Here is a 22,065-nt window from a genome sequence, read left to right as displayed (position 1 = left end):
CCAACCACTTTATATTCGTGGACAAATAGCGAGTAAGGTTGGTCAGCTGGTTGTTGGAAATGTCGAGGTGTTGGATGATGGACTGGATGTTGGCATCCACGTATTCGTCTGCCCCTGAAAGGGAGGGGAAACTTGATTGGGGGGTTTCTCGTGCGGAAATGGGTCGACTGTTCTCGTTTTCCGTCCTAAAATAAACTTGGATTAGTTAGGAGAGAGAAAACTTGATTGCAAGACAACGTGAGAGTTTGTTTATATATTTTCTGGCCAAATGTATGTTTTGGGATAGTTTAATCACACACTGAGTTGTATCACTATTCCAATCAAGTCGAGTACTAACTCATTGCTGGACGTCCAACTTGGCCTATCCTCCTCTTGCCGACTAGTCATGCACTCTGTACGACCTGAGAGAAGCGGTTATATGTAGTTCGACACATCGCTGCATTAATCAATCTGTCAGTCAATAATTGCGCCCAAACAAAGAAAATGCTAAGAGCACTCCTGACTTATCCTAGAGAGAAAATCCGAATAGATTGGCCAGGATTGACAGCCATACTAAATATAGCTGTCACTGTTTTGTTATCTGACACTATTGGAATGGCAAATATGCCTAAGCACACTTATTGCCTCACTTCCAAAGTCACTTTCATTTTGCCCGGACTAGAGCAGACCTGTCTGAACAAGTCCCAGACTTACCGAGTTGATTTTTTAGTTAGAGGGATATAATCTTAAAAATTTATCACTAATTTTTGGCATATTTGTTGTGGTTTAATGAGGTTAACCAAAGATGCAATTAAATAACTTATATACCTAGGAAAATTACTGAATCAAAGACAAAACTTGGAGTTTTATTTTTTGTTAAATTAATTAAAAATAATCGTGAAGCATTTTTGACTCGATTGGAATAAATTGGAATAAATAAACGAACACATCTCACAATGCCTGTCAATCGCACAAATCTCGGAATAGTGTCAATGAGCGCCTATGTTCCCAAGTTGTACGTAGGCCAGGATGACCTCGAGCGACTGGACGGAGTCTCCACCGGGAGATACACAATCGGAATAGGCCAATCACAAATGGCATTCTGCAGCGACCGGGAAGACGTGGTCTCTCTGGCCATGAACGCTGTGGACAAACTAATGAGGACGTGCAAAATAGACTACAAAGACATTGGAAGACTGGAAGTGGGGACCGAATCAATCGTGGACAAGTGCAAGTCCGTGAAGAGTTACCTGATGGCTCTCTTTGCCGAAAGTGGCAACCGAAACGTGGAAGGAGTGGACTGCATAAATGCCTGCTATGGCGGGACTGCTGCTCTTTTCAATTCTATTAATTGGCTCGAGTCATCTGCCTGGGATGGTCACGTGTTATGTCACGTGGGTAGGTCGGAGATATGCCTTGGTCGTGATGGTCGACATTGCTGTGTACTCCTCGGGGAATGCTCGTTGTACGGGCGGGGCGGGGGCCGTGGCTGTGCTTTTGGGCCCCAATGCTGCCATTGTCCTCGAGAATAGTACTTCCTTCTCTCACCGTAGATTCCAAGACAAGCTGCATGGCCCATGCCTACGACTTTTACAAACCAAACATGACCTCCGAGTACCCGACGGTGGACGGGGGACTCTCTATAAAGTGTTATTACGAGGCTCTCCTCGACTGCTACCGCAATCTTGAGGGTGTGTGTGATAACTCATGTAAGGAGGGTCACTGGGGTCGGTCGATGTGGTCCTCATGCACTGTCCCTTCACCAAGCTGGTAGTCAAGTCGGTGGCCTTGCTGAGCATGTTCGACGAGCGCGATGACCTCCCTGACCAATTCAAGTCGCCTTTCCCTTGTCAGTCTCAGGGAACTCGTCGTCGACAGTTCTGTCTTTGGGGATAAGGCCGTCGAGTCATACTATGTTAAAAAATCAGCTCAAGTTATGGCGGATAAAGTTAGTGAGGGATTAAGACTCAACAAAATAATTGGCAACGCATATACGGCTTCCTTGTACTTTAGTTTGATTTCTGCCTTTTCGCTGTGAGTTTTGTGGGGTCATTGTTGTAAGGTGTGAGGACAGTGCTCTTGTGGGGAAAAATGTGCTCATGTTCTCGTATGGTTCGGGATATACATCCTCCCTCTTTAAAATGAGGTTTTCTGAGGATGAGACCGTGCTGGCTACACTGAGGACTGGGTCTCGGGACTTGGAGTCGACGTTGGCAGGCCGAATGAGGGTGTCGGCGGAGGAGTACACTCGGATTATGAAGGATCGTGAGGAGGCTTATGATAAGAGTAATTGGATTGGTATTAAAATAGTTCCTTATGAGCCTATCCATTCACTGGACATGGTCTGGGACAATTCGTGGTACCTGGTTTCCGTCGATGAGAGAGGGAGGAGGTCATATTCTAGGAAAAATTAATTGATGGTTTATTCCTTATCCATGTTATCAATAATTGTTCGAGTTATTTGATTACAGCTGATTTGTGAAATAGCTGCTTCGTGTGTTCAATAAGTGATTTCTGGCTATAAAGTGACTACCTTTACTCTCGGTTTTTTATTTAATATCAGGATGGTCAAAACTGGTGAAAGAAATATATAAACGAATATATCACTCGACATAATCTGTTTGTGATAAAAAATCGATTTACGACAGTTAAAATCTCTCTGACAGGATGACAAATTGAACATAAAGAATAACCTATAACAATCCTGCCTAAAAAGATTGGCGTGACAGTAGCCTAATTGTAACAATTCAATTTACTATACAAATTGTTATTTGAACAATTAATCAATTAACACTTCTGTTATCACATTCTTTGTTCTAAAAATGTTTTTATTCTCACACTAACAGATGTGTTTAGGGTGTCATTAGAATGACGGACAGTCTTTAGATATTCTGCAGCAATGGGTGGACCTTTCAATAAATTCAGCACTGAGTTACTCCCAGGCAGACAGGTCGTCAAAATGTTAATTTCCAGATTAGTTCATGAAATTTTCAGCCTGCAGGATGCTTAGGACTTTCAACAAGTTAGCGGGGCTGCGTTTCATATATCACTTTAGTAGTATAAGGGACTACTGGAGGAAAACAATATGGGAAATGAATTTTCCATTTATCAATACTAATTTCTATTTGAACATTTGTGTAATCGGGATGGACTTTCTAGCTTTGTCCGACTTAATAGTCATGTGAGTGTCAATCACCTTTTGATACGTTACAAAAACTGAGCTGTTTAAAAGTATTTTCGAACCAGCAAAAAGTAAATTGGCTAATTCATATTTTCACTTTATACCATGAAAAAGAAACACAATCTCACTGTCAGCTAAGGAGGTACACAAACACACAACTGAATTAACAAAAGTGGATTGACTAAATACAGTTTTTCTGGCGGCTTAGAGTTGTATTTATTTTGTAGATAAATTTTAATTCCATTGAATTTGTTTTATAGAAATAAAACGCGACAAACTTTTATTAGTGATTTTATTATTCATTCTTTTGCAGTTGATTTTTCTTCTATTTTTTCAACATTTTTTAACATTATTTGAAATTTAACACGTTTAAAAATATTTTGAGCAATTTTGTCTGGTTTTTATTTTCTGATTTTATATTATTTCATGACTGTCATTTTCGGCAATATACACCCATGTAGTAAAAAACCGGATTTCGAATGCTTAATTTTTTTGATATTCTGTTTTTAATTTAGACTTTTTTTTAATTTATAATGATAATCTCGTAACTTTCTTTTTATAATTTTTCAATAATCTTTTTGTACTGCTAAACTGATTATATTAAATTTTTTTCTGTGTAAAAAAAACGGATTAGAAAAAAAGTCAAATGATTAATAATGGGTGCCTTAATGTGTTTTCCATGTGCCTCAATGCTTCTTCTTGGCATACTTTCAGTTAATTTCTCACAAATTCCATTGGTATTTCGTCCCAAATTTATATGATATTTCGCATAAATCCTTTTTACTATGCAGCATTTTTTTACTCAATTCTTCCTTTATGTAGTCCACACATGTTCAAGTGTTTTTTTGGATTTTCTTTCACAATGTTGACAAGTTACAAATATCTGAGTTAGAGAGTTTTTGGGTCTTCCAGAACCAGGTTATACGATCAACAGTCCCTTTTTATTTAACTTATTCAGAAAATCATTGAGAATCGAGTTGGAATATTCAGCTCCTCAACAATCTTCTTTTGTGTTTAATTTAATTGAATGAGAGCTAGATCTTTCCTTTAGTGAATTTATCAAGCATTTTTTTCAAATACCTAAAAATGGCCTTAGCAACAGACTAATCAAAAAAAATCCGGTTTTTTTTAATACACGCTAAGATTTTATCAAGATCAATATTAAATATACATTATAATTTTAAAAATAGTAAAAAGATACAACAAACGATGCTGAAAAGTAATTAAAAATTGATATACATTTAAAAAAAACTAGTAAAAACATGCAAACTTGAAAACCGGTTTTTATTACATGGAGTGTAACACTGATTGAATTGCCAAAGACTAAAAACCATATGATTGAAGTACCAGAAAATATTATCATACCACTATCATCTCCAACAAGCTTGTTTTCAAGTTTTTTCAAATACATAAAAAAATAATTACACAGTTTTTTATTTTCAATGTCCTCTTTTATTAAAAACAGAACCTTGATGCCCTTGAAAAATTTAAAAATGAGGGTTTGGTTTTTGAAACAAACTAGCCTTATTTTCATTAAAAATGCCTTTATATGTTTTGTATTTGTAATTTATTATTAGCTCTGGTCATGTTTTACACAGTAATAAATCTAAATTCAGTGCGTAATGAATACATCAAACAGCATATAATCATGTCAAATAATTGTTTTAATTATTCAAGTTCTTGCGTTATTGAACTTTAAATGTACAATGTAAACATGTGTTCAGATTCTAAAATACCGCTGCCTGTTTTCTTCATTATCATGACAGTTTTATAACTTTTCAAGTACAGATAGTAAGGGTAATGAAGATGTGTTACATTATTGGGACTATATATCCCAATAGATTTATTCCCCAGATTTTATAAAGCACATTTACAGAAGACAAATAGTTAATTCAACGACTAATATGACAAAAACATCCAAGTTGCAAATTAAAAAAATAATATAAAAACACGTTAGACAAACGTGGTAATCTTGCCCTCAGATTTTGACCACACCGCATCCATGGAAATATAAAATTCGGCCATTTTGTAGCCAAATTGTTTCTGCAGTGAGGGAGAACTAAAATACCAGAAGATTGGCCTTTTCGGGGGTGAGGACATCTCGGGGGAACACAACTCATAGTCGGCATCAGTCTCACCTTCCCTGCCATTCTACAGACAAAGCAACCCTTCTCCAGCGACGTGGGGAGTCCGAGCGATCTCAAATAGGCTTCCACTGAGGAGGGGAATTGATCATAAATTCCCTCCTTTAACGTGACTTGACTTTCCGCGGTAAATCCGGAACGCGGGAAATTGGGGACTCTCATTTCAGTGAAATAACTAGAAGATGGATGAGGGACTACTTCAGAATGTCAGCCTGGGATCGATGGTAAACAGGAGACCCCTGTCTCTGCATAAAAGATCGCCCATTTTTTGGAGGTCGGGAAATGAGGACAAGGCAATGGCCATCACCTTCTTTTGCCAAAGAAAATGCTGGAAGGTGAAGAAGGCAGACCAACCGCGAGTCTGCCAGCCCCACTCGAATATTGTGCATTGCAGAATTTAGAAAGTTGTGGGCTGAGAACACAAACAGGCGCTCGTATTTCAAAATTGCTTCTCGAATCTAAAGAAGGCTGTGTTTACGCAAATCACGTTTTCTATGAGCTGCTGCTTATGTTCTGCGCCCTTCTTCTTTGTGTTTGTCAGACAAACTATAATTAATTACAACCACTACTCTTATTTTTTCTTTTAGATTTTGGCATCACACAACAAACGTGCACGTTTATTTATTCATTTTCTTATTCGATAATGTTTTAATAAAACTTATTCTATTTTCACAAATTATCATTTTATTATTTCTTGATTAAATTGTCGCTTATAGTTACCAAGTAATGTAAACTAACTAATTTTAAAAAATTGTTGAATTGTATTTTCGAAATATTTCCCATCTAAATTATTTTTAACCGTATTTCTCATCGATTTTTAAAAATTTATTCACTTAATTAAATTGATAGTGTTTATCAATGACTAATCTTTTTATTTTTGGTTCTTGGATATTTAAAGTTAAATCATAAGGTTTTACAGAAAAACGATTGTTAAAACACTTTTAACTGATTGTTTTGGAATTAATTGCAAATAAAATAATTCACGAAGTTAATTATTTACAGAAATTGGATATCTACCCGATCCCATTGTAACTAGATGTGCCAGATGGTTAAATGTTACTGACTATTATGCAAATTTTCATTATTTACAATGATATAGAAGAGGAATCTTTATTAATGCGTTGTCTGTTTGGGTCACGATGTTATCGAGCACCTGTTAAGCGTAGAATACAATTTAGCCAACTGGATTGGTACAATGGACTGCTTTAGTACAGTTCATAGCAATTATCCTCTCTGTTAATATTAAGATAAAAGAACTAATTTTGCAATGAGCAGAGAGAATAATACTCCGATAAAGTTTCTCATATGAAGAGATATGTAATCTTGTTATTATAAATGGAAAAATGGACAGTGTAAAATATTTAGACATTTTAGTAGTTTCCACATCAAGGGGCTGAGTGATCATGGATTACAATATCTCACATCGATACTAAATGAATCTTTCAACAACAACACCATCCCACGATTATGGAAAAATTGAGTATATTTAAAAAATATAAGAAGAAAGACCAAAATTAGCTTGGACAACAAAAGTCGTTAGAAATAGTCGGAAATAATTTTTGGAGATGCTCCAAGGAAATCTGCCGGATACTATCCGTCACATACTCTTCTCAGCCAATCTCATCGCTTTTGTGAAAAATGTGGAGGGATCCGCCCAACTGCGGTCGACTTTGTCTTCCGTCGCCTTGCAGCCAAGATCGCATGCAAGAAAATTATCTCCACCATCTCTGCAAAGCTCAGCCCAGTCCAACTCGTGGTTGGCGTGCCTGGAGGATGTGAATCTGCAGTTCATGCTATCCGTACATTCTCAGATGCGTGGAAGAAATCCCCACGTCCAAACAAATTGCGTATAGAAATTCGAATCATGATTTCACTGCTTCTAATGGATGGCTTTACAGACTCAAGAAATAGGAAAATAACATGGCAAATCACGACCAACTGATAAAGCAGGTGCGGAAAACTTCCGATCAACCTTCAATGATTTGCTTCAAAACTTCAAAACATTTTCAACTGTGATACAACTGCATTATTGTATAAAACTGTTTCCAAAAAGAGTTTTGTTGAAAGAAATGAGTCACACAGCGGACATAAAATAAGAAAAGAACGTATGACACTTCTTTTGTGTTGCAGTTACACAGGAGAAAAATATAAAGGTGTTCGCAATCTACTTTCGAAGACGCTGTTTGCTCGATCCGTGATCTTATTCCGGGAGTGGAATCTACTCCCATTGACGAACTTTCTATCCTCGGAGCCCCGGTGGCTGGAAATTCTCCGTGCAGCAGCGGAGGAGCCCGGGACATTTGAAGGACCTTACCGCTCATATCGTGGGTGAGCCTGCCACTCGTCTGCTCAAATCTATCACTTGCCTGTTAGATGAACTGCTCCAAGGAAATCTGCCAGATACTATCCGTCACATTCTCTTTTCAGCCAATCTCACCGCTTTTGGCAAAAAATGCGGAGGGATCCGCCCAATTGCGGTCGGCTTTGTCTTCCGTCGCCTTGCAGCCAAGATCGCATGCAAGAAAATTATCCCCACCATTGCCGCAAAGCTCAGTCCAGTCCAACTGGAGGATGTGAATCTGCTGTTCCTGCTATCCGCACTTTCTCAGATGCGTGCAGGAAATCACAATGTCCTAACATTTTGATCAAGCTTGACATCAGAAATGCATTCAACAGTATTCGACGGGACCGAGTTTTGGAGGCCTGCTCTGAGTATTGTCCTTTTTTATTTGGGTAACTTTCCAATCATACGGCCAACCATCTCCCTTATCTTTGATTCCGACACTATCCCGTCTGCTTCTGGAGTTCAACAGGGGGGCCCTCTGGGACATAATTAAAATTATTCCGGCTCTGGAGAAAATCGGCCTCATTTTAAATTTCTCCAAATGTGAAATTTCCAACTTCGGATGCTCGCAATCTATTTTCGAAGAAGCTGTTTCCTCTTTCTGCGATCTTATCCCGGGAGTTCAATCTACTCCCATTGACGAACTTTTATCCTCGGAGCCCCGGTAGCTGGCAACTCTATCGATGTGGCCCTACGCAAAAAAGAACTCTTTCTCGAGGAAGTTTTTGAACGTATCAGTCAGTTGGACTCACACAGCATTATTCCTTCTACAAAATTGCTTTTCAATCCAAAAGCTCTCTTATTTGCTACGCTCTTCTCTGTGTTTTGCTTTTCGAGAGAGACTTTCCGCCATTAACCACCTTATCCGTACATGTACTCAAAACATGTGCAATTCCCCCTTCAACGATAGGGGTTGGAGACAGGAAACTCTCGCGATTGCCTTTGGCATCTGCTTATATTCCGACTTATCATTCCCCGTTTTTCTATGTTTCTGAATTTTCCTGGGCTCATTTCAGCAAAGTCTGGAGGGAACAATGTCTTGACTTTCCGAAAGATCGAATGATCAACGAGCCTGGGATCGAATAGGATGCATCAAACTTTCAATCAGCTGCTCGGGTCGTCCAACCAACACCGCCGAGCTTGCCTTCTTTCGGCAGCATCCCCGGGCAGTGGAGCTTGGATTTGCGCATTCCTGAACGCACCATCCCAAAAATCGACACTTTTTTGAGGCTAGATTGTGTATCTTGCTATCTTTGAGAAGAGGATCTTCTTTCAAAAGAATGGTGTTGATTGTTTTTCGAGAAAATTTTTTATTAAACACAAAAGAAAATCTTTCGCCCAAATGCTGACACGAAAAATTGGGATTCTCCTCTTTATAACATAAAATTTCTTTTTTCTGATTAAAATTCAGACGAGTATAAATATTATGTCGCGAGCCGAGCGCGCGACCGAGCGCTAGACGCGACTTTGACACCTGTCATACCTGTCATCCACCTGTCAGTCTAATTGCCGGCGTACCATACTCACCCAGATAAAATATTATCCACGCTAGCATAATTTTGTCTACACTTTGTTATGTCGGGCCAGCGTTTGTTTGTAAAAGATCAAGATGAATATAATTTCCTAAGATCTATACTCAATAATGAGGAGGTCGATCTTTCCAAACATAAGAAGTATCGACTCAAAAAGAAAGCAGAAAATTTCCTAATTAAAGAGGGGAAACTATATCTTAAAGATGTAAACGGCCTACACAAGCTCGTAATTGCTTCCACGAGCTTAGAAGAGATGAAATTAATTGCACGTGAGATTCATGAAGCTAATCATTGCGGACATAATGCTTTGGAAGCCTTATGTAGGCGAAGATTTTTTATATTGAGAAGAGAGATCATTCGCCAAGTTGTTAAAGAATGCAATATTTGCAAATTTTCAGTTCCACTAAAACAATATGATGATTCAACTCATATTGTTGCTGATTTACCTAATGAAAGATTTCAAGTAGATTTAATTGATCTTAAACGGTATAAAATTAACTTATTTTGTAGATTTAAAAATGAAAACAATGATTTTTCTTGGTTAATGTCTGTAATAGACGTATATTCGAAATATGCGTTTACAAGGAATCTTAAAAATAAAAGTGGAGTAGAGGTGGCGAATAATCTGAATGATATTTTTATGGATTTTGGTCCCTGCAAGTTTCTCCAATCAGACAACGGAACAGAATTCAAAAATTCTCATGTGACAAAAGTATGTGAAGAGTTTTGTGTTCGACAAATACATGGAAGACCAAACAATCCCCAGAGTCAGGGAATTGTTGAACGATTTAATCAGACGGTCACAAGGAGCCTTTCAAAAATTATGAGTTTGGATGACACCAAAGAGTGGGTAAAACACATAAGAAAGACTGTGTTTTTGTACAATCAAACACCTCATTCATCTACAGGTGAATTATTTGTCTTAAATTTTTTGCAGGCGTTAGCCCCTTTGAGAGATATCGTGGAATTCCTGGATTCAATACTGTTTTAGGAAATACTGATGTTGAGGCAGCTGAACTTCAATACACTCCCGAAATTAACAGTAAATGTTTTAAATTCAACTAAAGATGAATTCGAATTCAACTTCCCAAAAGTTAACTTGGATTCTCCATATTATAAGAGAATGAACAGGAAGATGGGAGTGCATGTGTCTAAATATGAATTAAACATTGGAGACATTGTATTTATTTTATAATTACTTAAAAGGTTCGCATTCAAAAAGATTATGGGACAAATCCTTCCTTGAGATTAACCAGGTTTGAACATCCATACGGGGATCCATTCACTATTGTTGCGAAATTGTCTAACAATTTTGTCAATGTGGAAAATAGTGATGGATCAGTAATGAAAGTTCATGCCAAACGACTTAAGAAGTTATAACAGTCAGAAATAATAATTGTCCTTGATCTAATCAATAAAATAAGTTATTTTGACATTGATTGACATTGAGTAAATTTGATTGGTCGCGTCTAGTGCTCGGTCGCGCGCTCGGCTCGCGACATATTACGAGAAGACAGGATGGACAAATTTTATTAATAAAATTCAAATTTATTACAAAAAAATTCTGAAGAATCAAAATTACAGTACAAGAAAATTAAAATTGTGGCCAATTTAAGAATTGGCCATTTTGCAGAGTTTTTTGAATTTTCCAGAGGTAAATTGTTAAAAATGGCCAATTTGAAAGGGGCCAATTTGAGAGGGGCAAATTTAAGAGGGTTGAGTGTATTGTAAAAATTAAATTGATCGAAATTAATGTCAGAAAAATACAAAACAACAAAATGTGTCCATCAATAGTGTCTTTATATAATAAACAAACATAAAATGCACTAATCAGTGTTAATAATGAGTATCAGCATTTATAGATGCCTTCAAATCGATTGCTTTCGAATAAACAATGATTTAAAGAACCAATAAACATATTAATAATGAATAGTGACAAATAAACAGTAAATATATAGATCAATGAAAATATGTTAAATAGTTCATGATATGTACATATTCAATTTTTATTGATACAACATTGGAAAATGCAACACAAGAAAAAAAATAATTGTGGACACGATAATATAATTGATTGTTTATTGTTTTCAAAATTAATTAATAATTAAGTATAATAAATTACATTTAAATCCCATAGCTAAATGGTTACGTTTGCGATTTTCGAGAAATTATTTTTAAGCAAATCCCATCCGACGAAGTTGACAAAAATTGTGACTTGTTCGAATATTTTGTTCGCTCAAACATTGCCAATATGCCAGTCATTAGAAAACAAATTTGAAAAAAATGTTATCCCAAGCAATCAAAAAAACTCCGCACATTTTGACACTATAAAAACGTATAACCTGTTTGACTGCTCTTGCAAAATCATTCACACAGAGTACAATATGAAACGTGGGTTCCATTGTAGCTCGAATAAAAAACAATTAGGCCGTACATAACGCGTGGGAACATTATTTCGAATTGTCTAACAAAAACTGACGATATTTTGAAAACCATGTAAAGTTAATGCAGCTAAAATACATCCTAGGAATCTTTTGGCCAAAACGAATTTCAAACAAACATCTCTACTCCAGGTACAATGCACACCCGTTGGACGAAGAAATAAGAAGTAATAGATTGGGCTTATTCGGTCACATCCTAAGAATGGACAGGAAAACTGCAAATCTCGCAATGGAACACCACTACGCCCCCCACCCGGGAACAAACTTCCGAGGAAGACCACGAATCACTCTACCAACCCTCCTGCACCAAAACCTAAGTTTGATTGGAAAAAGGCTGAAATCAGCAGACAATCTTGAGCACTTGAGAGAACTATCGAGGAACAGAGGGAAGCGATTAACAAAACGCATCCAGGAGAGGGTGGCACAAGCGAGATATCTTTACTAACGTTATTTTGCGGTGTGCTTATTAATAATAATAATGTAAAGTTAATGACGCTTTTCAACAATTCTGATCTCAATATTATAGTTCCTGCTTTTCTTGTTATAAAAATTAGTACTTTTTACTGAATTGTTGTATGGTACTTACAGTGAAGAAAAATAAAAATGCTTTTTCTTATAAATTTACAATGGGACAATATTGCAAATATGTCTCTCATTAATATGAACTTTACAAACTTAAGAGCATCGAATGAATGGCTAATGAATTGTTACTCTCGAAAATATTTTTAATTTCAACAAAATTTGTTTATATGCTAAAAATCGTTTGTTGAATATACAATCCGGAAAAAAGTACTTTTTGTTGGTTATTGAAAATTCGATCGCGAATGGAATTGCTTTGGATTGCCACAGAAAACTTAATTTCAAGTTATCTCCAGTAATTTATAAACTTGTTCTCAAACCGGCTAATAAACTAAAAACAATTTTTAGTGAAACAATGTTTGACCCAATCCCCTGTAGCATATATAATACAGTGAGCATATATAAAAAGAAAATATATTCACACAGAATAAATCACTTTGCCGGCCCGAAAGCCTTGCGGACATGTTCCTCCCACTGAGTCCTGTACAGTTTGTACAACCTCATGGCCGCCGCCGCATCCGCCACCTCAATCACCCACAAACACTACCGAGTCATGTTCCCCCATCTGAACGTCCAAATCAAGCAGTTGTTTACTCAACTTCTTCAACGACGGCCTCCGTCCCCCAAACATTTGCTTAAACACATAAAACGTGGACGTATCACGCACATATCTCTTGGAATGTGAAATGTACAGCAACTATCCTCCCCAATATAACCTACCTTAAAGTCCTTCCGCAAATCGTGGCCCACAATTATCCGATCCTTCACCAAACAGTGCACATCGGCCATCACGTCATTAAAGTCCCATCCTACGAATATATAAGAGAGACCACCGCAGGCAATGTCGGAGGGGCGGATGCCGGACACGTGGGTTCGGTAGTTGGCCACTTCTTCGGGGATTTGTAGATATCGGTCAAAGATGCAGATTCCGTGAGAATTGACCAGAGAAACGCGGGCGAGGGCATCCTCTCTCCCTTCCAGGCCGACTCCCACCATTTCACAGTCGAGGCCGACTAGTTTTGTCAGGTTTGAGACTTTCCGGGGAACTTCTTGAGGGAGTGCAGCAGTTGTTGGGCTTTGAGGTTTGATTTGTGTGATTTTGTGGGTGGATTTGGTTTTATTCTTCTTTTTAGTTTTTGTGGTGTTGGAACTTAATTCCTGTAAATGTTTTGTCTCAATTTGACCTTTTTTAGTTTTTTCCAATTTGAATTTATATCCTCTGTTTCCGTAATTTCAACTTTTTCAGTATTTTTCTTTGTTTTTTGTTTGACCAACTTCGATACCATAAGTAAACGTGTAACATTTATTGCACATTTAAATTCTAATTTTAATTAATTCTTAATCTTTAAAAATGAATATATTTTTACAAGTATTAAATATATCCATTAAATAAGATTTTTGCTTTGAATCATTTTTGCCACAGAATTCCTCATTTTTTTGTTCTGTTGTTCTAAAAGCTGGACTCTCAACTCGTTTGACCGAATCTGATTCTCCATATCCTCCTGCACATTCCCCATCCCCGACACCTCAGTTGGCCCATTCAAATCAGGATAGTGTAACAGCAGATTCACCCTTTCATTCAATTCTCCGCATTGTTTCGTTGCACGCTTCAATTGTTCTGAATTATCGTACGCTATTTTTTTCAATTCCTCATTCTCTTTGATGAGTGCCGAACTGTGTTCATTCTCACACTTCAAAGCACGTGCCGACATTTCCGCCTGAGGTTAAACTGTAATCCAACATTGATCTTCTCCTGTGTCATGTTGAACAACAACTTGTCCTTAGCTAGTCCCTGATTCTCTGCCAGTTGACATTTTTCTGCCAGTTCGAGGTTCTCCTGCTCGAGGGCATGGCATTTCTCACTCAAAGCCTCAATTCTGTCCAACAACCCCATTTGCTTGTCCTGGACTGTCTACAGGCATATCAAGACAATTCCACCTTCAGGCAGGACTCAAAAGAGCATTTTAAAGTTCTCTCCTTTTCCACCGAACAAGCCAAATCTTTGCATTTTTGTTCGACTTGTAAAAACTCGTTGTCTCTTTTGCTTGAATATTCCTCACTGGCTTCCAATCTTTGCCTCAAATCAGAGTTTTGTGCCTCTAAATGTCACCAAACTAGGCCAAACTGCACTCCTCGTCGGCCACTTTGAGTTTGCTCATTTCATTTGAAATATTTTCTAGTTTTTTATTTTTTTCATTAATTTCCGACTGCAGAGCGACTACTTTTCCTTCCAGTTGTTCGATTTTCAAGCTCAATCTGGCCTGTTCCGCCTCAAATTGCACTTCTAGACTCTCCTTTGCTTTGATCTGTGCCTCCAACTCGACAATTTTGTGCTCAAATGAGATTTTCTGAGAACTGTGATTGGCCTCCTTCCCTTTCACCAGTCTGGCCAGACTCATTTCCTTCGACTTGGTGTCCAGAAAAAGTGAAAATAAAGTTGAAATGTCGTCACTCATTCCACTCAGAATTGAAATTGTTTCCGAGGGGTCTTTTTGGGGAGAATCAAGGACTTGTTTTAGCAGAGACTCACGTTCTGTTTTGTCGTAGAATTCGACGATTTCATTTGCCAGCTATTTTATGAGAAGAGACATGCAAACTGATTTGACGCACAAGTCCACTTGATGACACCCCTCACAAGGGACAAAACTGGTCTCGTTTGTCTGGGATGCCTTCACGGAGTATTCCGCGGCTATTCCATCCTGGCTTTCACGTTTTGATGTCTGAGGACATTGGACGGAATCCTCCAATTGACTGATTCTCCTAGCGAAAGTCAGTCTCTGGAGGAATGCGGGAGCCAGGAACCTGCGAGTTGACATGATCAAAGTAGTTGTTTAGAAAGACCAGGAGTGCCCAGTACTTCTTGACTACGAGGCCAATCGAAGTGAAGACCGGCGGTCGAGGACTTTGATCTCCTTTGATGAGGCCGCCCAAGTGCCCAGTGAGCAGATTAATTAAATAAACAAATCTGAATCGTCAAATTTGCTGTGAACCGGTCAATTGCCAGTTCGAGGAGAAGGATGTAATGATTTAGTTTTTCTTGGCATGTTTCCAATGTTCTGTCCACGTGGGCTGAGACGTCAATGCGGTGAGATTTGAGGTTTGGGAATTTCCAGGAAATGTGTTCTGTGGAGTCGGGACAGCGACTGGCAATTTCCTTGACCGAATTGTCAAGGTCGACCAAATCGGATGACAGGCATTGGAGGCACAAATCGAGACTTTTGGCGGACATGACATCTGTGGATATATTAAAGAAAAAACAACCAGACATTTTTGATTGTTGCTTTGACGATTGTAATCATATAGTGAGTGTAAAGTGAAATAAAATGTCTAAATAAAAATTCTAAAAAATAGTAATTTCCTTATTATTTGACAACAACAGTGACCTGTTTTATTTGCATCCAGTTAAGAATAATCCTGTTTAGTAGATTTAATTCAACAATTTTGTGTCATATTTTCCAATTTTCCATAAAGCAGACCAATGCATTCAAAATAGCCAATCAACTTTGTCTTTGTGATCCTTATATGTTAAATTTTGACTACCAATATAGACTATGAACGACGGGACTCATTTTTAAACAATCAAGTGGAATATTTCGACAATTTAGCGTATCTCAATTATGTATTTGATCAGGAATTGAGAAAATCATTTCTTAGATGTTTACGGAAGCATTTTTAATTTTTTGATATATTAAATTTATTAAAGCAGTCAAATAAGATCCAAATTTAAGACACACTACGGTTCTCTTTTCTTGCCACTGGTTCATTTAATTACCAAATGTGCTAATTTATGACGACTTTCAGAAATACGATTCAATTTTGCGTTGAGACACTGTCTAATTTTGCGATTTGCCAATTCTTGCTATGAAAATATAGTTCTAAACACCCAACTCAAATGCAGACCAAGTGACCTTTCTGGGTTACAAAATAGACTAATCTCGAGCTTGAGAATTGACATGACGAGGAATCTGAGACAAACAAATACAACTTTCTCCCTACTCTTTGGTAGATATATTTCAGACATGTCTAGGCCGACGTGTTAAGAAGTTGCGATGAAAATATTTTGGGTGGCCTAACTGAGATGAACTCAGTCGGATCAAGTGCATAATAAAATCGTACTTTTTTTTTTTGAAACAAGATACAATGTAATTAAATGTGATAAAGTTAGTTAGAGGACTTCCCCGCTTCGTAGATGGAGAAACAGTTTCCTCGTACGATGGCAAGGGAAATCCTCTGAAGGAGCCAGCCCGTCTCGCGTGTGTCATTTCTCTTCAGAGAGATCAGACGCCCGAGCTTATAGAGGAAAGTCAAAGACTTTTCCCCAATGACCCCTGAAGTCTCGACAGCAACAGGGGCGAATAGATATCGCTCCGAGAGTTCTCTATATTTCGCAATCTTAAGCTTTTCTGTTCTAAGGGACACCGAACCGGCTGCGACGGCTGACAAGGGAAGATTAGGTTCAGAGAAAGTATCTGAACATGTCGCGTCCCAAATCAGCGACTTGCCGAACTCAAAGGGGAAGGTGGATAGACCGTCAGGTCTTTTTCCGTCTCCCCTAGCAAGCCCAGCCGGTTCTAGGATTGATGGAATTCCGGCAGCATTGAGACCCCTCAAGACAACGTCATTTAAGGCTGTGTGGCGTGGTGCCCGCCCAGCACTGCGTCTGCAGGAAAGAGGGTGTAGTCCGTACTGGTCGATCATGGCCCCACAGCGGCACTTGTGAATTTCACAGATCTTCAAACCGAGACGCAGAGAAATAGCGACTCTGAGACAATCGCCGTCTAGTAGTGTCCCGATGTTCGGTAGGGGAAGGGCGTCAAGCCAGGCCCCACTGCCCGGACTGCAGCCCGCACGAAGACAGGCCAGCCTGTGCTGGTCGAAACTCTGAAGCAGGACAGAGGAGAGAGTGTCACAAGTGATCGAATCCCACTGACCCTGGACGGATGGGTCGGCAGGTCTTTTGGTATACGCAGAATCCCAAAGGTCCAGAGCGGCCACGTGATCAACTGACATTTTTCGTTCGGGAAGGTTTCTGAGAACGATGTCAGTGAGGGCACGGGATGATGCCAGGGACGAGAGGAAGGCAGGAAGAGCCAGATAAACGGGCGAACGAAGGCCAATCCCCCCGAGATTAACAGGCAGGGAAGATTGAAGCCACCCCAGAGCGTCGAAATGGATGTTGCACAGATACTCGGCTCCAGACTTCAAGATAGAATCGATATCGGATAACAGATTAGGCATGCGAAAACAAGGAGAACTCCTTAGGGTGTACAAAAGTCTCGGAGTTGAGAAATAGTTACGCAGAAGAAAAAACCAGACGTGGGCATCAATGAGGGAAAGCCGTTCGATCATGTTTGACAGATTGCTTGCCTTGGCGATGAGCGTTTGTGAGAGGGCCTCGTGACCGATTGGCGAACCAAGGATTACAAGGTCCTTTGTTTCTGATACCCGCGCGCCTTTTAGAATAGGTTCCAGGGCATCCAGAGTTTCGGCAAAAAAATCGGAAGGAATATTCAGATTTAGGACTTCGGACTTGCTTGAGTTTATCTCCAGACCGATGGATGAAAGGGCCGGGATAATGCTCCGCAGGTCGTCTAAGACATAGCGGGGAGGTCCACAAATCGTCGCGTCGTCCAAGTACCAGATATTTACCGGAGAGCGGACAGAATGAGCTACGGAGTTGACACACATAGCAAATAGAAAAGGCCCCAGGGGATCTCCCTGTTGCACTCCGGTCGATGAGACGATAAAGGAATCGCCAAAAAGGAGGAGGCTGGGTTGTGAGTACGAAAGGTGGACCAGAGGATAGGCGGAGGGGGCGAGAGAAAGGCAGGTCTCGAGCAAATGATCCCGTCTCACTGTGTTAAACGCATTTGATATGTCAAGTTTAACTAAAAGATATTCCAATGAAGAATCCATAAGTTCTCTTACGGCATGGGCAGCCGATTCACACCCTCCACTGACGCCGACGCCCAATTGGACTGGCAAAAATTTCGGGACCAACTCGGGGATCACAACGTGGCAAACGAGCTTTCCGGCCAATCTGCGGAAAACATTACCCACGGCGATCGGCCTGACCCCGTTATCTTTTTTACCCAAAGCAGTGAGATTAGCCGAGAAGAAAATCGCCCGGGCAAAATCCGGTAAATTACCACCGATAAGACGGTTACAGAGATTGGTGATAGATTCCAAGAGGAGACGGCCTGCCTCAGCAGTAAGAGGTGAAGTCAAGTCTTTAATGTGTCCGGGCTTCAGCCCATCTATACCCCCACTACTGCTTGGGGAAAAACTTTTCAGTGCCTTCTCGACCTGTGAAGCGGTAACCAGCAGTTGCGGAAGGGCGGTCGTATCGATAGCGGGTTGGGTGCGGGAGTTTACTGGAAGACTGGGGTGCTTGGATCTCAAATTAGACAAAACGGGAGGAGATGGGGGCAAAAGCCGGTTAGAGGAGGCAACAAGTCTGACAGCTCCACGGACATCGCCATCCAACAGCTTGCTGTTCACCTTACGACGGAGGTAAATGCAATCGGAGGAAGTTTTAGTGTTAACCACAGAAGGGGCGACACATTTGTGAGAGTCAGAGTGGAGGGAATCGAACTGGGAGGGAAACAGAGAAGTACAATGATCGAATAGGGCGAGTTGCTGTTTAATAATTGATGCGGGAGAAAGTTTTTTAGACTCGCTGTCGGGCCGGGAGGGTTGGATCCCAATACCGAAAACAGCAAAACCAAAAAGGAGTAACCAGTCAGACTGGTCATTAGATGACAAAGCGCGGTTTATAGCTGTGGACAAAGAGAGAGCAGCTTGAATCCTCGCTGCCTTCGGTATCCGTGCCGGAATTTGGCGGTTACAGCGAGAAGAATAGATGAATCTTAAAGCATCTTCGGCTGACGGAGATGGACTTTCAGCAGGGATTTCCAGCGGACAGTTGGCCGGGACCGGCCTGCAAGAACGACAAACAGGGCAGTTCCAGGTTATGAGAGAAGCTGAAACGCGCCTGGAAAGTCGAACACACGAAAGGTGGAAGAAACTGTTGCAGCCAGAACAGTATCTACCTTTCTTCCGATCGTTGCTAGTTTTGCACGAAGAGCAAATAGCCATCGTAGGAAAGAAATAGAAAAGAAAGATGGAAAGGTATAAAAAAGAAATAGAAAAGAAAGATGGACAGAAAGAAATGAAATAAAGAAATGGAAGAGATAGAAGGACAAATAAAATGAAAGAAAAGGAAATGATAGATGGAGAGATAAAATGAAAGAAAAAGATAAGATAGGTTGACAAATATACTGACTATTTGAGTTGTTTTTGACCAATGTGGATTGTTAATATTCTGACCAACAAGGACCACCACAATTAAATCGTACTTAATTTATTTATATTTGGTCGTCTGTTCATTCCCGCTTCCACTCTTGAATGGCTAAACTTTTGCAATTATTACTACGACATATAATCTAACATTCCGAGCATTCACTTTATCAACTAACACTTCTTGAGTTAAAACTCGTTTACCCTCGGCTGAGACTCTTGTCCCCTTATCTCTTTAGACATTCCATACTTCTCATCGATCAGGTCGCCTCAGCGTACCACATCAAGTCGATAGAGTTCTGAAAACGTGTCCTGTAACCACCGAGAAAAGACCATTTTAATTAACTCTGCCTCAGACGGTGTATTCAAATTTGTTTTTACGATAAGGCAAAAGTTCAGAAAAGTAGAATGTTTGGGAATGTATACTCTGCAGGTAGCAATCCAACAAATATAGAACGTTAATTCAGGAACAAATATTTAACCTAATTTCCCTTTTTGGTCTATCCAGTTTCCTCAAAAATATTTCCGAACAGGCGAGTCAAGACAGGTCGGATGCTGCCGCCTAATGTTGGGGTAACATTCCCTCTTATTATTTTGTGCAATAGGAAATCAAATTGTGAAAAAAGATTGTTTGGTCTAATTGCCTTGGTCAAGTCGATTTTTAAGTTTCATTTTCAACTAGAAAACCAGTAAACGACGGTCCTTTTGGAAATGCTTATTGCCTTATTTAAATAGTAAGAGAAAAAACAATTAAATAGATATTAACATTTTTTTAATATATAAAAAATAGTTTACCACGTGTTTGGATTGTTTCTTGTGTGACTTTCCTCACATTGAATGAGCCAAAGCTTTACTCTGCCAAAACTATGTTCAACCAACGACATTTGGGGACCCAACTCAGTCCCTGAAGATCTAGACACAATTCCTTACCTGTGTTTCACAAAAAACACACTTTATAAGGCAAAACATAAATAAATAGCCAGGTGGCGGATTCGTTCTTGGCGGACATTGGGGACAAGAGGACTCCACATCACGTTGAGGGGACTGAGGACACTCAGCGAGGAATGAGGAGGCGAGCTCAATATGTAAACTAATGACATCTGAGACACAGACTCGGAAGGACTTTCAATCACTGGGGGAGGCCCAACAACAAGCGGACATTCCCCGATTCACAAAAAAGACCTCAAGAAAACAAAATTGGAGCAAAAGTCGAAGGAGAAGAACATGTACACCCACAAACAGCGTGTCCCCACCAGGAAGAACGAGGTGAAAATACGCCGAGTAAGTCCCCCCCAACACGGCAGATTTACTCCAAATTGGAGGCCTCCCTGAAGGTGGGTGCCAATTGGGACAAAATGATCGAGTTGGAGTTCTCCTTCCTCTCCAAACTGAGTGTGACCCACAAAGTGCCGCCTCCTGTTGACATGTTGGTATTCCACGTGATTTTAGAGGGTTTGTGGGGACTGTGGGTGTCCTCGACCCTGCCTTTGACCGAATAACCTGCAAGAAGCCAGTGACTCTGCGGGCGAGCAGTAAAGTGTACTCGCCGGGGAGTATAATCGAGGACCGAATGATTCAGACTGTAGACTGAGTGTGGATATGGCTTAGTTAAGTGAGGATAAGACAGCCAATGTGTTCGCCACTGACCTGGCATTGAGTCTTCTCATGTGCTCTCCTCGTTCGACATCTACGTGGGACATTCAAGTGCTCAAATGGGAGAATGTCATTTATCTGTTCTCTCAGATGAATCCATGTATTTCCCCACGTTTATTTTAGACAAGACCCCCGTGGATGAGACATTCAACCTCCCGACGACTGTCCCCTTCGAGTTGACGGGGAATAATTCCGTGCAGAGTCTGTATGAGGAGTCCTTCCGTGTGCAGTGGTCGTTTTTGTCCCAAATGATTCGCCAGGCACTATTCCTGTCATATTGTAGACGTGTTCGTCGGATGAAGGATATCGGTAGTGAATATTGAGCACTCACTAGTTATCGACTGTTCACCGTCGACGAGAATACTTCCGTCGTCGTCAGGTTCCAGTTGGATGCCCAAAACTCTAACAAATCGTATTCTCTGGTCAGGACATTCCTCGAGTGGCATTCGGTCGTGTTTTCCAGTCATTTTTAGAGTCAGGAAATGAATTGGAGACATCTTATGGAGACACACAAGCCATCAGTCGTCATGAATTGTGTGGCCTCCAATACTTGTTCTGTCGCACGATGGGCTCTTACTGCTAATTTGGGGGGGTTTGACTCGGTCAAGTTCGGGTAAGCCACTATTCTGAGCGTAGAATGGCATCCCGTCGGAATATGAGGTCTCCCTCTGAACATGTCGTGTTGGGGACTCACAAACTGGATGTGGGGGAGTTGTGTCGACAGGTGTCTCTCGATGTCGACAATTGTTGGGCAATCCTCAAGTGTATTCTCAAGTTGTTTTCTGCCTATGAAGATGGGCTTTATCACATTGTCAAAGACCCCAACAAGTCTTCCATTTTCGTGTACAAGCGTCCTAATGAGGACTTGGTGACTATTACCCCTTGATTCCTTTTCCTATTAAACAGTTTATTT

General features: G+C 40.0%; 1 protein-coding gene across 1 annotated transcript; it reads left to right on the top strand.

Annotated features, from left to right (window-relative positions):
* The first annotated feature begins 935 nt into the window (after positions 1–935).
* On the top strand, positions 936–1,511 carry LOC115229831 (hydroxymethylglutaryl-CoA synthase, cytoplasmic-like). Its single transcript, XM_036499352.1, has one exon. The coding sequence runs from the start codon at positions 936–938 to the stop codon at positions 1,509–1,511; it is 576 nt and encodes a 191-aa protein (XP_036355245.1).
* The last annotated feature ends 20,554 nt before the right edge of the window (positions 1,512–22,065 follow it).

Source organism: Octopus sinensis, unplaced genomic scaffold, assembly GCF_006345805.1.
Source record: "Octopus sinensis unplaced genomic scaffold, ASM634580v1 Contig13674, whole genome shotgun sequence".
NCBI classification, from domain to species: Eukaryota; Metazoa; Mollusca; class Cephalopoda; order Octopoda; family Octopodidae; genus Octopus; species Octopus sinensis.
The sequence above is the reverse complement of the archived record's forward strand: the minus strand, read 5'-3'. Positions and strand labels throughout refer to the sequence as shown.

Excerpts from the sequence above, each read along its gene's own strand:
- LOC115229831 (XM_036499352.1), top strand. The coding sequence starts at position 936 with ATGCCTGTCAATCGCACAAATCTCGGAATAGTGTCAATGAGCGCCTAT.